General features: G+C 45.2%; 1 protein-coding gene across 1 annotated transcript; it reads right to left on the bottom strand.

Annotated features, from left to right (window-relative positions):
* Window positions 1–7339: 7339 nt before the first annotated feature.
* Window positions 7340–11509, bottom strand: foxa3 (forkhead box A3). Its single transcript, XM_008291096.1, has 2 exons — window positions 11023–11509; window positions 7340–9704 (listed from the first exon to the last, which is right to left on the bottom strand). The coding sequence occupies exons 1-2, from the start codon at window positions 11092–11094 to the stop codon at window positions 8370–8372; spliced, it is 1407 nt and encodes a 468-aa protein (XP_008289318.1). The 5' UTR covers window positions 11095–11509; the 3' UTR covers window positions 7340–8369.
* Between the last annotated feature and the right edge of the window lie 1423 nt (window positions 11510–12932).

Below are 12932 nucleotides of genomic sequence, written 5' to 3'. Positions count from 1 at the left end.
TTTATTTTTGTTTATTTGTTGGCTTGTTAACAGAGTAAACAACCTGACTGCATTCGATTGAGCTGTAACGTTCAGAATAAGATTCAGGTTTTTCAGTCATGACAGTTAGTTTTGTGTCCTTCTCAGTTGTTGCCCCGTTTATGAGTCCTTCACTGAAACTCTTATTTAAATTAGGTTAAATAAACAGGCTTTCAGATAAGGCCCTTCTGGCACCAGCTCCCGAAGCCTGACCAGACCTCGGTTCTTCTGCTCTTGGCCTTTCATAAACCGGGGCGACGCTGGCACCGCTCTGAGGCTGGCAGGCCAGTCGGGTTTTTATAATTTTTTTCATTCGCTCTGATACAAGCAAAAACAAAAACAAACATGAAAACCGAGCAAACACGGCAGAAATCTCTCTCGGGGGGGAAACCCAACTCGGCCAAATTGGTTTCAAGCTGAGAATCAAAGTCCTGGTTTTTCACCCAGTTGGGCCTCGAGCGTGGAGTCGGAGCGGAGCCAGCGTCAACAGAGCGGCTCGGGTTCTGTCCGAAGGATGGACGTCTTCATCTGCAAACACGACCTCCGAGCGTCTGCTGTGATTTACGGCGGCGGACGGTGGCGGCCGACCCGTCGGCTGAAGTGCTGTTGTCTTAAGGTCTCGCCAGCAGCAGCCTGCCGGACCCGACACATGCTGCCCAGATGTTGCCCGGCATTCCTGAAGGTCTCATCATGCTCGTGGACATTTAGCGTCTCCTCGCACCGTCGCGGTCCACGAGTTTGGTTTGTTCAGACCCGAGAAGAAGCGCTAGCTCTTTGTTTCCTCGTCTGAAGGCATGAAAATGAAAACCGCCAGAGTTTGAGTTGCTTCTGTAGAAAACTTTATTCAAACGTCCTGATGTTTCGTCGCCTCTTCGCCAAATCAAACACTCCCAACTCTTCTGTTTTATTCTTATCGTTTATGGCATCTTAAAGTGCGTTTAAATTGACGTTTTGTGGCCTCAATGGAAGCTGTGAGATGAATGCACTTTATAAAACGACAACACTATGTCATAGCTCGGCCTTAAAATCAATGAATAATCGTGATAATCTGAATACTGATGAAAATAATACTGATTTTCTGTTTTTTGTTGTATCTCAGTGTTTGTTCTCCACCAGCAGACGTCAGTGGAATCAGAGGAATGCAGCTTTTAATGTGCCTTTATTTTATATTTTATGACTTTTTAGTTTTATTGTAGACGCCTACTTTTACATCAGCGTGTCTCCGGCGGCGTCAGCTCAGTGAAACATCACAGCGCTTCCAGCTCGTTTGCATGATGGAGCAGATTCCTAATCCGGATACGAACCCTCAGCTCTAGGAAGAGGAAGGAGATTCTGGTGATGGAGGCTCACAAACAGCCTGCTGGGGTTTCATCACCACCTGAGGCAGCCTGCAGAGCGCAGAACAAAGTCCTGAGGATGTTTGACTTCACATCTCCTCCGCTGCATATCCAAACACGGCGGAGGAGAACCAGGCACACGCTCACCTCGTTATCTCCCTGATCGTTATCGCTGAGGAGGCTCGGCGCTGACGGGCCGGAGCACATGACTTTATTCAGAGAGCAATCATAACAGAGACAGTGTTACTCACAGAAATTAAGATAAGATAAAGCAGAACTGGGTCAGCACAGCGAAGAGTCGCAGTGGATCAGTGAAGTTATCACAGCGAGAGGAAATGTGTCAAGAAGTTAGATCTGGAGAGAAACAATACAGAAAAAATGGTGGAATGCTGCAGCCTTAAAAAAAAAAAAAAGGCAAAGTAGACGCAATAAATATCTGTAAAATAAGGATGTTGTTAATAGATTTAAATACAGTAAAAGAAATGTTTTAGAATAGAATAAAACTTTATTGATCTATTTATTTTTACGTCAAACGCTGAAAAAAAATAATAGAGATATTTTTTAATTATTATTATTTACAGTTTTGGCCTGTGTCTTATTTTGTTTTTTCATTTTTATAGTTAACATGTTAATAAATAAATGTTTCTATAGTTTTATAAGTTATCTGAAATTAAACAAAACAGGAAAAAAACTGTAAAACGACAGGAAATTGCTAAAAAAAATAAAAATAAAATAAAGAATTGCAGTTATAAATGTAAAAAAAAATGCAATTCTGTAAATGTATTATTTATTGCCTGTATTTTAACAAAACAAGAAAAAACTGGTAAAACAACAAAAAAAAGTCAAAAGAAATTATAGTTAAAAACAGTAAAAATGTATTAAAAAAATGCAAGTCTGTAAATGTGCTATTTATTACCTGTAGTTTAACAAAACAAGAAGAAAAAAAGGTAAAACAACAGAATTTTTTTCAAAAAAAATTACAAAACTGTTGATTGCAAACGTTTTGAAAATGTTGTTTGGAAGAAAACAGGTTTTGTAGTTCAGTCAGCCGACGTACACGGAGCAGATTAATACATAAATGTTTAATAGGTTTATCTTTAACGTCTGGTGTTATTTACAGTTTAGGCCTTTTTTTCCCTAATTACTGTGTAAAATCTGTTTTTCTGCTTTACTTTATTATCTGTAATAGAAAAAACAAATCAGTGAATTAACAGTAAATTCCTTAAAAAACAAATTTACTGTCAAACTTGTCCAGTTTCATGTTGACGCTGATGAACGAGACACGAACAGTTTCTGGATTTCTGCAGAACCGACCGGTTCGTTCACTTTTAAACAACATTTTGCTGGAGGGCAACAAACATGGAGGACGGAGCCTTAAAACAACGTCAGTGAGGGATTAGAACCAGCGACCGGCCTGCAGAGCTGAGCTGACCTTTAACCTGCTGCTGCTCTGCTGCCGGCGCTTCACGTCCCCGAGTCGATGGCGCTGTTTGGATCGATACTGTCCTCCCTGTTCCTACCTGGACGCGCGCACACACACACATTAACACACACATTAACACACACACACACACACACACACAGTAAAACACACACACACACACATGCAATCAGCCTCCTGCTCTGAGCTCGTCTCTCGGGCCAGCGGTTTATCTCGGGCCTCTTTGCAACACCCACGACCGACGGAGCAAAGTCCAGGCTGCTTATCTGAGCCTCTGCTGGCCAGCGGCGCTCCGTCTGTCCGTCTGTCCGTCTGTCCGTCTGTCTGAATGACACACACACTGTCTCATGGACTGTGCTTCTTCTGTCTCGCTTCACGCAGACGGATTTGTGCCACTTTCTGTCCGTCGGTTCTGCTGCAAAACCGTGTTAATGCTAATGCTAATGCTAATGACCAGGAAGCTCAATCAGTCCTGCAGAGTCTCTCCCAGCAGCATTTAGATTTATCTCGGTGGGTTGTTTTCACATAATAATGTTGCACCAACTTAATATCGTGCATAATTTAAACTTAAATTTCTTTGAGACTAACTTTAAGTTGAGTTAATTGGCTTGACGGCTGAACGGTTAAAAGTCGCCTCGTTTAAGGTTAAAAATACCTTTTGTTGGTTTTCGTAGCTCAAACAGATCAATGCAAAATGTTAACGTCCACGTATTCATGTTCAGGGTGGAGAGTTTAGTGCTTACAAGAAGTCGAATTAAACGTCTGTGTTTGGTCTGAGCAACAAAACCTGAAATATTAGTTTTATAATGAACAAGAAGCAGAATCAGTTTTATTGCAGAGCAAGTTTTAAGAAGGTTTAAATAGGAAATGTAAGTTTTCCAGGACAAATAAGAGGACGTGTTGGAAATCCAGGGAGGTTTAAATGCTAAAGAAGTCATAGAAATATTTACAAGGTGCACATTTCCACTGTATGTGGTGCAGAAATCAGAAACTGTCAACTATCACATCAAGTCTTTCAGTTTTCCTTCGTGTCACTTTGGACCATCGTGCGTTCACTGCTTTTGTTTTCTCCTCTGAAGCGTCTTTACGAGCTTTATCTCCGTCTGACGGCTCCGTCTTCTTTACAGCCTTCATCCGACTGTCTCCGTTTATTATTAGCTTGAATTCTGTATTGCTTTCTGGATTACAGCACTTTATTGTACACGTTTTAATGCCCTGATTTCACTTTCAGAACCTCGTGCTCCCATGATTCCACTTCCTGTCCATCAAAACATTTCTTGCTGCGGGTTCTGATTTGGTACATGATCAGGTTCACGGCCGTCTCTCTGCCTGAACAACGGACCCGTCTGCCATCAAAGCCTCTTGTTTTTTTTCTAAACAGGGAGAGTACAGCCTGAGGCCTGAACTGTAAATGCTCTCTTCCTCCTCCTCCGTCCCTCTATTCCCTCCCTCTCCTCAGGCAATAACAAGTGCAAACAGTTCATCCACCTAACAGGATCCAGGATGCACTGCCTCATTTGCATTGTACATCTTGAAAACACGCACCACCCTTCTCCTTTCTTTTCCCTTCTTTCTTTCATTCTTCTCTTTCTTGTTGTTCTTTTAATGCATCCCAGTTGCTAGAACATAAACTAAATTAAGTTTTGCTCTGCAGCCGCTTCATTTCGTTTCATTGGTGCACAGAAGCTCTTTGTGCAGGTGTGCTCGCCGGCGGCCTCCCGCCGCCAGGCGTCGAGCCGGAGGGCAGCTGTCACCGAGGGTTCAACGGGGAGAGACTGTTGCACCTCAGGAGACAAATATTCATGGTACTGAGAATCCACAGCAGCAGGTCTTTGGGCCTAATTGGATTTCTTTAAGTCTGCTTACAGGCGTTGAAAAGCGGCAACTAAATATGCAAACGCGATACAAAGTGTTGCTGATAAGATCTTATCTTATCGGCCCCCCTTCATCCAAACTGTGTTCCTTCACGTTAAACTGTTTTCTGTCGGTTTTGGAGCTGTCAGGAGAACCGGCCTCTAAACTTAGACCTGGAAGCTTCAAAATAAGATCCATAATCTTCATGCAATCTGAATTTCAGCCCAGAATCCTGGAAATTACATCAGTTTGACATGATTTGACGCCTCGTGGTTTGTGTCCGGCATCGGTGCCGGCGCAGGAAGCAGCGTGACCCGTAGCTCCAAACGTTCTCGCTGCAGAATCCACCGCAAACACGGTTCTCGTCCCGCGATCGGCTCTCATGCATCCGCTGACTTTCTGCTCTTCTTGGTCCCAGAATCTGCAGCGAATCTAAAAAAACATGTAGACGGAGCTGCAAAAAGCATCCAGTTACAGCCAAAATAACCCAGTTTGCTTCCATGGTTTGCTTTTTTTTTCTGTGTTTAGGTGCAAAATTCTTACAAAAGCCACAATAAATTACTATTCTCGCCTGTCTACGTGCAAAAAAATAAAACTACTTGCTTTTTTAAATGATTCTAACCATCATTTAACAGCTATATTAGCATTATCCGTGCACTGATGCTAGCTAGTCACTGCACATTTGTGAATGTTCAATGAAAACATCCTATTTTTGTCCCTTAATTTCATATAATTCTGGTCGATTGTGAGATTTAATGATTCCATCACAGTCGAAAAATGTGGAAAACAAGCTAATCCCAGAAACGTCCCTATCTGTGGCCGTGGTCGCTTGTGAGAGCGGATTATTTTATAGACTCTTATCAGCGGCTGCTATCTGCTCTCTGAGGGCCTCACGTTTGGGAACCGGGTCACTGGAGGGTTACAGATTACAGACGGGGGTCTCTTTCTTGCAGAAATTGTCCGACTGCTGCTCCTTCGACCCCTCGAGCGTTGTTCGGCTCTAATCTGCTCCGTTTCATGGGAAGCCCGAGCTGAATGCGACCACTATCAGCTCCTGATTACCGAGGGGACGTATCGGAGTGACATTTCAGAGACGGCCAGGTTAGTCATACCTGGAGCTGTGTGTGTGTGTGTGTGTGTGTGTGTGTGTGTGTGTGAGCGCCACTGCGTCTTTGTAGCTGTGGCGACCGTATCAGGCGGCCGCTCGCCCTATCTTATCAAAGCCAACTGCTCTGAAGGGACCATTGTGTATGCAAGGTGACGAAGTGGCTCGGTTTCACACTCCATTGCCATTTCTTTAAGGCGTGTGTGTGCGTTCGGTTTCTCCAGAGGTCCATATATCGACGCTGTGCAATGAAATAAAGGGTAAAGTCATCGGGGAAAAATCATCGTGGCTCATTGATCGAAGCTAAACGCTGCTGCTGCTGCTGCTTCGAGCATCCTGGTTATCGAGCCCGATGGAAACCAAAAAGCAAATCCGTCGGTTGAGCAACAGACAGGAGGCCCGGCGACAGGGAAGGACCCAGATCAATACATTAACCGGTTGCTGTCCTGCAAAATGCACAGAAAAGGAACCACAGGGCTCGTCTTTAAAGTCATAAAATGGTCGAATCAGGAAAATATCTCGTCGCAAATTCATCTGAGGTGATTTTTTAAAAAAAGTCAACAACATCCAAAGTGTGACCGTCACACAAGAATTGGACATGAAATGTGTGACATCAGCCTAAATTGTGCAGCTTTTCGGATTTATTTCAAATCGAATAATTGTGTTTGAGCTCCTTTAGATGCTTTTACTTTGAAAAACTAACAAACTAGTTTTGGGATCTGATTGTTGAAGCTGTAAAGACGTTCAGTAAAAACGTTCTGCTGCTGCTGTCTCTTCCCCCGTTTCTGTGTTTTTTTTGCCGACCTGCTGCTAGTTTTTCTGGTGCCGGGTCAGAGGCAGGTCAGCAGTTTCTGGAGTGGCCCGGGTCTCGCTGGGCTTTGAGGCCCTCAGCGTGATCCGTCTGGTGTTTAGTCTAGCGGGCCGACATGTCGCACACCACGGTCATTTGGTCAGGAGCTGTTTCAACAAGGCGCTGCTATTCCTGCAGCAGCGCGTCGCCAGCCAGGTGATTGATCGGTTCCTAGAACACGGACGGATCTGGAAAAACACCGACCGACTGACCTGAGCACAGGTGGAGCTTACAGAATAACCAAACCTTGTGATTGTTGGGATTCTTATTTGTACGTAAGAGACGTTTTTTTTTTACGATTCTGTGAAATTTCTCACAAGTTCCTGGAAACAGTTGGATTCGTTTCCAGGAGGAGGACAAAGAAAACCAAACGTACCACTGCTCTCCCCGCATTTTTTGCCTTTTTAATAAGAAAAAATGAAACATGAATCATTTTAATCACATTTAAACCAACAGAAACGACAACAAAAACAAAAACAAAACAACAAAACAATATATTATATCGGCACACTTTCAAAGTTCGAAAAGAAACGTAGCTTCTTAAATAAAAGACTTTTTTTTCTTTCTTTTTTCTTTTTGTTTGTTAAATCTTACAATATGTTCCACAACATGTGACCTGAAACTTCTTCGGCGTGTCGGCGGAATCCTTCAGCAGATCGTCCAATATATTGATCTCTTATCAGATCAGCAGTCGTTTGAAGAAAAGGCACTTTTTTTTTTCTTTCTTTTTTTTTTTTTTGAAGGGTCATTCGACACCCTTGGACATTGTCACACTGATCCCATTGAGCCGATGCATTGACAGTGTAAAGGAGGGCGTTCCTAAGCATTGTTGTAACACACACGCGTGCAAACACACACACACACACACACACACTATCAGCCCACCTGGCCAGTGGGAGCTCCATAGTGCAAAGTACTGTATGTAAATCCTCCCATAGTGCATCTCTCCTCCCCTCCTCTGTTTTAGTAACTGCACCTCGCCGGCTGAAATGCATTCATGTAGGAAATGATTTGGGCCACGAGCAACAAGAAACACATCATCCTTTTTTTTTTTTTGCTTTTTACCACAGTTGCATTTTTTTTTCTTTGCTCCGGCGAGGACGAAATGTTTGTTTTTCCTTCTTCATATCAACCAAACTTCATGAGCTCCGCCTGATCTGACACAAGTGACGGAACCAAATGGGACAAATGACCGATTCTGCTGTAACACACACACACACACACACACACACACACACACACACACACACAGAGACACATAAAGAAAACATGAATTGAACTGTCTCCCACTGCAGTAACACCTGCCTGAAGCAGTAACCTGAAACTTCTTCTCTCCGTCTTCGGTTAAAAAAAAAAAAAAAAAGCCTCACATTTGGGTTGTAACTGGTCGACTATACGAGATATATTAAAATTTATTCCCTTCATAAATAAATGCACATAACCTTTCCCTCCCCCTCCCCTCCCCCGCCCACCCCCCCATCAACATTGCCTCTATTTACATTTTATACAAAGCTCATTGGGGATCTGACTTTTCACTTACGAACGTCTTCATTTTTTTTTTTTTCTGTCCTCCGTGTAACCAGCCAGTCTCAGAAAAATGTTCTGTGGTCCCCTCGAACACAGCGGCCATTTTAGATGTGAGTCTCTGCGAAGGCCGCTGGACGAGAGCCAGAGAGGGGAAAGAAAGAGGAAGATAGCTTAGGGTGTCCATTTTAGAAACAGGAGTCTCCATCTTGGCCCTGCGGACGGGTGTGAGCGTCCACATTAGGAGGCGTTGAGCACCGAGCGGCTGTACAGAGTTTGGTAATAAGCGCCGGAGTCCATCGCGGCCGGACCCGGGCTGTCGTAGATCTGCTTGGCCCCCACGGGAGAGCCGCTGGTGTAACTGTTGTAGGCCATCACCTGGTCCTGGTAGGACTTGAGGTCCATCTTCTGCTCGTTGGACATGAGGTTGGTGATGGAGAACGGGTGGTTGAAGTTGTAGTGGGGGTCCAGCGACTTGAGGGCGTCGCTCTGTAGGTCCATGTGCTGCTGCATGGCGCTGGGCAGGAGGTGGGAGCTGCCGGCGAGAGACTGGGAGTGGAGCAGCGGGTTGGAGGAGGAGGAGGTGCCGGAGAGGGACAAGGAGGACGGAGGGATGGAGGAGGAGGCGGAGGAGGAGGAGGGCGGCAGGGAGACGGGCGGGCTGTGGAGGTGTGAGGAGGACAGCGGAGGGCAGTCCAGTGGAACCAGGGCGCTCCTGGGGTGAGGCTGGTCGTCCGAGGAGCCCGGGTGGGAGTTGTCTGAGTGGGCGGAGTCGGCTCCCTCGGATCCCCCCGTGGGGCTCCGGTCCTCCACCAGGTGGTCGCTGTGGCCTCCTTTCCCTGAACCCCCCTCCTGGCTCTTGCCTCCCTTCTTCGCCATCTTGTCCTCGATCTTGAAGCGCTTCTGGCGCCGCAGGTAGCAGCCGTTCTCGAACATGTTGCCCGACTGCGGGTGCAGAGTCCAGTAGGAGCCTTTGCCCGGTTTGTCCGGCGAGCGAGCCACCTTCACGAAGCAGTCGTTGAAGGACAGCGAGTGGCGGATGGAGTTCTGCCAACGCTGCTGGTTCTCGCGGTAGTAGGGGAACAGGTCCATGATCCACTGGTAGATCTCGTTCAGGGTGAGCATCTTGCTGCCGCTCTGCTGGATGGCCATGGTGATGAGGGAGATGTAGGAGTACGGCGGCTTGGCGTGGGTCAGGGAGCGGCGGTAGGGCTTCGGGGGGATCTCCTTGGGGCCGGCCCGGCTCAGGGTGGCGGTGGAGGGGTACCCCAGCTGGCCCATGGACTGGCCCATGTTCTGGTAGTGGGACAAAGAGCCCAGCGAGCCCGGAGCGGCGGGGCCCAGCTGGGTTAGAGAGCCCGAGCTAAGGGAAGAGGCCACCGGGGAGAGCGACATGTGGCCCGGCCCGGAGCCCATGGAGGCCAGAGGGGAGCTGCTGAGGCTGGAGCTGGGGTACGCCATGTTCATGCCGGCGGGGGAGGCGGTGGCCGGGTTCAGGTTGATGTAGCTGTTGATGGTTCCCATGGAGCCCATGGAGCCCAGACCAGAGTTCATGGTGCTGGGAGAGGAATACATCTGCAGGAGGAGCACAACAACATCTGCTTAGTCACAAGAAAACACCAGAAAGGTTTAAAGCAACAAAACTAAAAATCCCTCAACTCGTTCTGACCTGAAGGTTTTTGTTTGTTTGTTTGTTTGTTTGTAAACAAACAACAGGAAAGATTCTGCTGTAATTAACTGATTGAATTTGAATTTCTTGAGCAGAACGGCTGTGAAATGTGGAAGGAAAGCGGTTCGAGTCTCCCATTTAAAACGCGCCTCCTTATCAATGCACAATGAAGCTCTCAGTGAGCGGGCAGCAGTCATGGATTTCACACGGAGATGTTAACCTGAAAATGCGTAAAAAGCGCGTCATGGTGCCTCTCAGCTCAGACGGCCTCCTCCTCTGCTGCCATGGGAAAAAAAACCTGTTGTTCTCTATTTAAGTCTAAATCCTTTTACTGTTTATAATCTAATATTTAATAAAGACGATGCGAATAAAGCGAATGTGAATCCTAAAAGCCTGTTTAGTGTTTAACCTGAGAGAACCTAAATCTGCGGAGGATGAAAGGTCTCTCAGGCCGCTGCTGATTGTTGGTTAAATATTATCAGACTCTCCGTAATTTCATCAGGTCGAGCTGAGGTGAGAAGTGAAGCTGCTGATGGAATTAAGTCTAATTGAATTAGTGAGCAGCAGAATGAAGTTTCATTTACACCTGAATCGTTGTCGACACTTGAGCGGCTGCGGAGACACAAAAGGAGAAGAGGAAGGCCTGCTGATGACACCATTTCTTCTTTTGCGAAAATCCCTCGTAATTCTTTAATTAAAATTATTCGGCTACGTGTTTAAAAATCCAATTAAATATTTAAAATCGAAGAAGCCTTTTTATTTTTATTTTTTGTAGTAAAAAAGGCCAAAGGTTGCTGCTTTTTTCTTTCTAGTTTTTTTGAGAGGGATATTATTTCAAAATAATATAAGAACTAATAAGATTTTAACAGAAGAAAATTTGAGAATAAAAAGATATTTTTGCACTTTGGGGGATTTTCTCACTTTGGAGTTTTTATATTCCTGCTGAAGATGTAAAGTGTTCATGTTAGACTGACTTATTTTAATCTTTACTATAATATTTCTACATCATCTTAAGGTTTTGGTGTTAAAAATATCTTTCTGTAATATTAGTTTATAATCCTCTAAAGGTTTACAGCTGTTTTTTATCTGCTGACACGGTGCGCAAAAGGAATTCTCTCATCGTCCGCTCTGACAAACCCCAAAACTTATCCACAGTTTACAACACGAAATAAATAAATAAAAAACAGGACTTAATTTAATTTTCTATCTGTTAATTCTCTTTACCTCGCTGGCCTCGCTGTAGAAAGTATTCCACTCTGGTAGATCATGCGCTTCCATCTTCACAGAACTCAACATCCCCAACACGCGTCTCTGGAGGAGAAGGATTTATCTCTGACCGGATTTTCTTTGTTTTAAAAATATCGAGAGAGAAAAAAGAAAAAAAAGGAAAGAAAATAAAATCCTCCGTAAAGGTGCCTCGGGTGGTTCTCGAGGGGAAGAATCCAAACAGAAAGGTGTCTCCTTTTCGCCGGGAAAGATGGAGAAAAATTTTAGAGTCGAAAAAAAAGAAGCGTAAAAGTCTTCGGAGAGTGATGTGGCGCTGCGCTCCTGGGAAGGAAAAAGTTCAGTCAGGTTTTCTTATTTGTCAGTCATCCATTGTTTCGTTGCTTTAATCAGCAGCTGGACAGACGCTCACTTCTTCTTCTTCTTCTTCTCCTTCTTGTGGCCAGTTTTTTTTTTCTTTTTTTTCACTTTTTTCTTTTTTTCTTTTCTGTCCAGCAGGGCCTTTGGGACACAGCAGACGTGTAGGTGTAGCGCGCAAATACAGAAGAAAAACCTGGACGTCCTCTCTTTATAAGGTGCTGCCGGGTCCCGCCCCGCTGCTCACATTTGAATACCGTGTTAGGATCCAGGAAGGGCCCCGCGAAAAGGCCGATGTGGCCCCCTGGCGTGCTGTATATTGGCCCGGCGGCTGCACCGGGGCCACCCGGACGACTGTCTCCCAGAAACAAAGCTAAGCCCACACACACACACACACACACACACACACACACACACACACACACACACACACACACGCACATATATTTTGGTACGTATGGCAGTGAAGCAGAGAGAGCAGAGGTGTTGATGACGAAAAGTTAATTATCAATCAGGTTTCTAATCTGCAGCTGTGACACAAAATGTTTGTTCTATAAAACCATCCTTTGTTTTTCTAATTATACCTCATTGGTGCAGTTTATTTGGTAATAAATGGTAGTAAACACATTTCACTTCAACGAGAAACATTTAATTTTCTTAATAACAGATATCAGACAACTTAAACTGGAGTATGAAGGCAGTTTTTTGACGCGTGTGGGGGTCGTGGAAGTCGTTAATTCCTCTGGCTATCACTTCTCAGGGGCTCTACGGCCTTTAACACGTTCTGTGAATTTTAGTAACCGCCAAACCTTTTGAGATCTTTGGTCTTGATAGTCAAATATCGTCACGACAGTCATGCAAAAATCACGACTATTAGGCAAATATTTGGCAAATCAAACGAAAAATATCAGAACATCAGAGATCCTAGTCGGTGACATCACAGAACAGAAAACCTTCCTCAAGTTCCCAGAGTCAGTAAAACAGACCTTTGCACCACCAGCAGGTAACTTGAGGCCAACTTCAAGTTACCCGCCCTAGTAAATTACGTGCGTAAAAGTCGCGCGTAAATTGTGCGTAAAAGTCAGATTTTTCCAGTGTGGTTACATTGAAACGGCAGGTGCGCTCAATCTGTGATTGTGTGCGTCTGATTTCGGCTAAATGCGACAGACCTCCTCTCCGTGAGAACTTCTTGGAGAACTTCTCTTCAGAGGAACACAATAAATAATGTAATCCCGGCGTAATGCGCAGGGCCGGACTCCTGTGTGGCGGAATACACATCAGGCCTGGGTGCAGACGGAGGCCTGTGAATGTCAATGCCTCTGCCTAATGGCCAGTCAATGGAGATGTAATTGATGCGCAGGCGGGAGGTCGACGGGATTAGACTGTGAGAAAAAAGATCAGGAAGGACGCAGCTGCACCAAAAACACGCACAAGACTCGATTCATTGTCAGAAAGTTTTGTAGGAAACGCATCTAAAGTTTCTGATTATTTTTGATGGATGTCTGAGGGGCTCACCTGAAGGCCGCGCTGCCTCCACGGAAGCAGGAGAGGCT

Source organism: Stegastes partitus, unplaced genomic scaffold, assembly GCF_000690725.1.
Source record: "Stegastes partitus isolate 25-593 unplaced genomic scaffold, Stegastes_partitus-1.0.2 Scaffold717, whole genome shotgun sequence".
Taxonomy (NCBI): domain Eukaryota; kingdom Metazoa; phylum Chordata; class Actinopteri; family Pomacentridae; genus Stegastes; species Stegastes partitus.
This window is presented reverse-complemented; position numbering and strand designations above follow the sequence as displayed.

Excerpts from the sequence above, each read along its gene's own strand:
- foxa3 (XM_008291096.1), bottom strand. The coding sequence starts at position 11,094 with ATGTTGAGTTCTGTGAAGATGGAAGCGCATGATCTACCAGAGTGGAAT. Across the intron at positions 9,705-11,022 it reads TCTACAGCGAGGCCAGCGAG|ATGTATTCCTCTCCCAGCAC; the intron begins GTAAAGAGAATT and ends CTCCTCCTGCAG.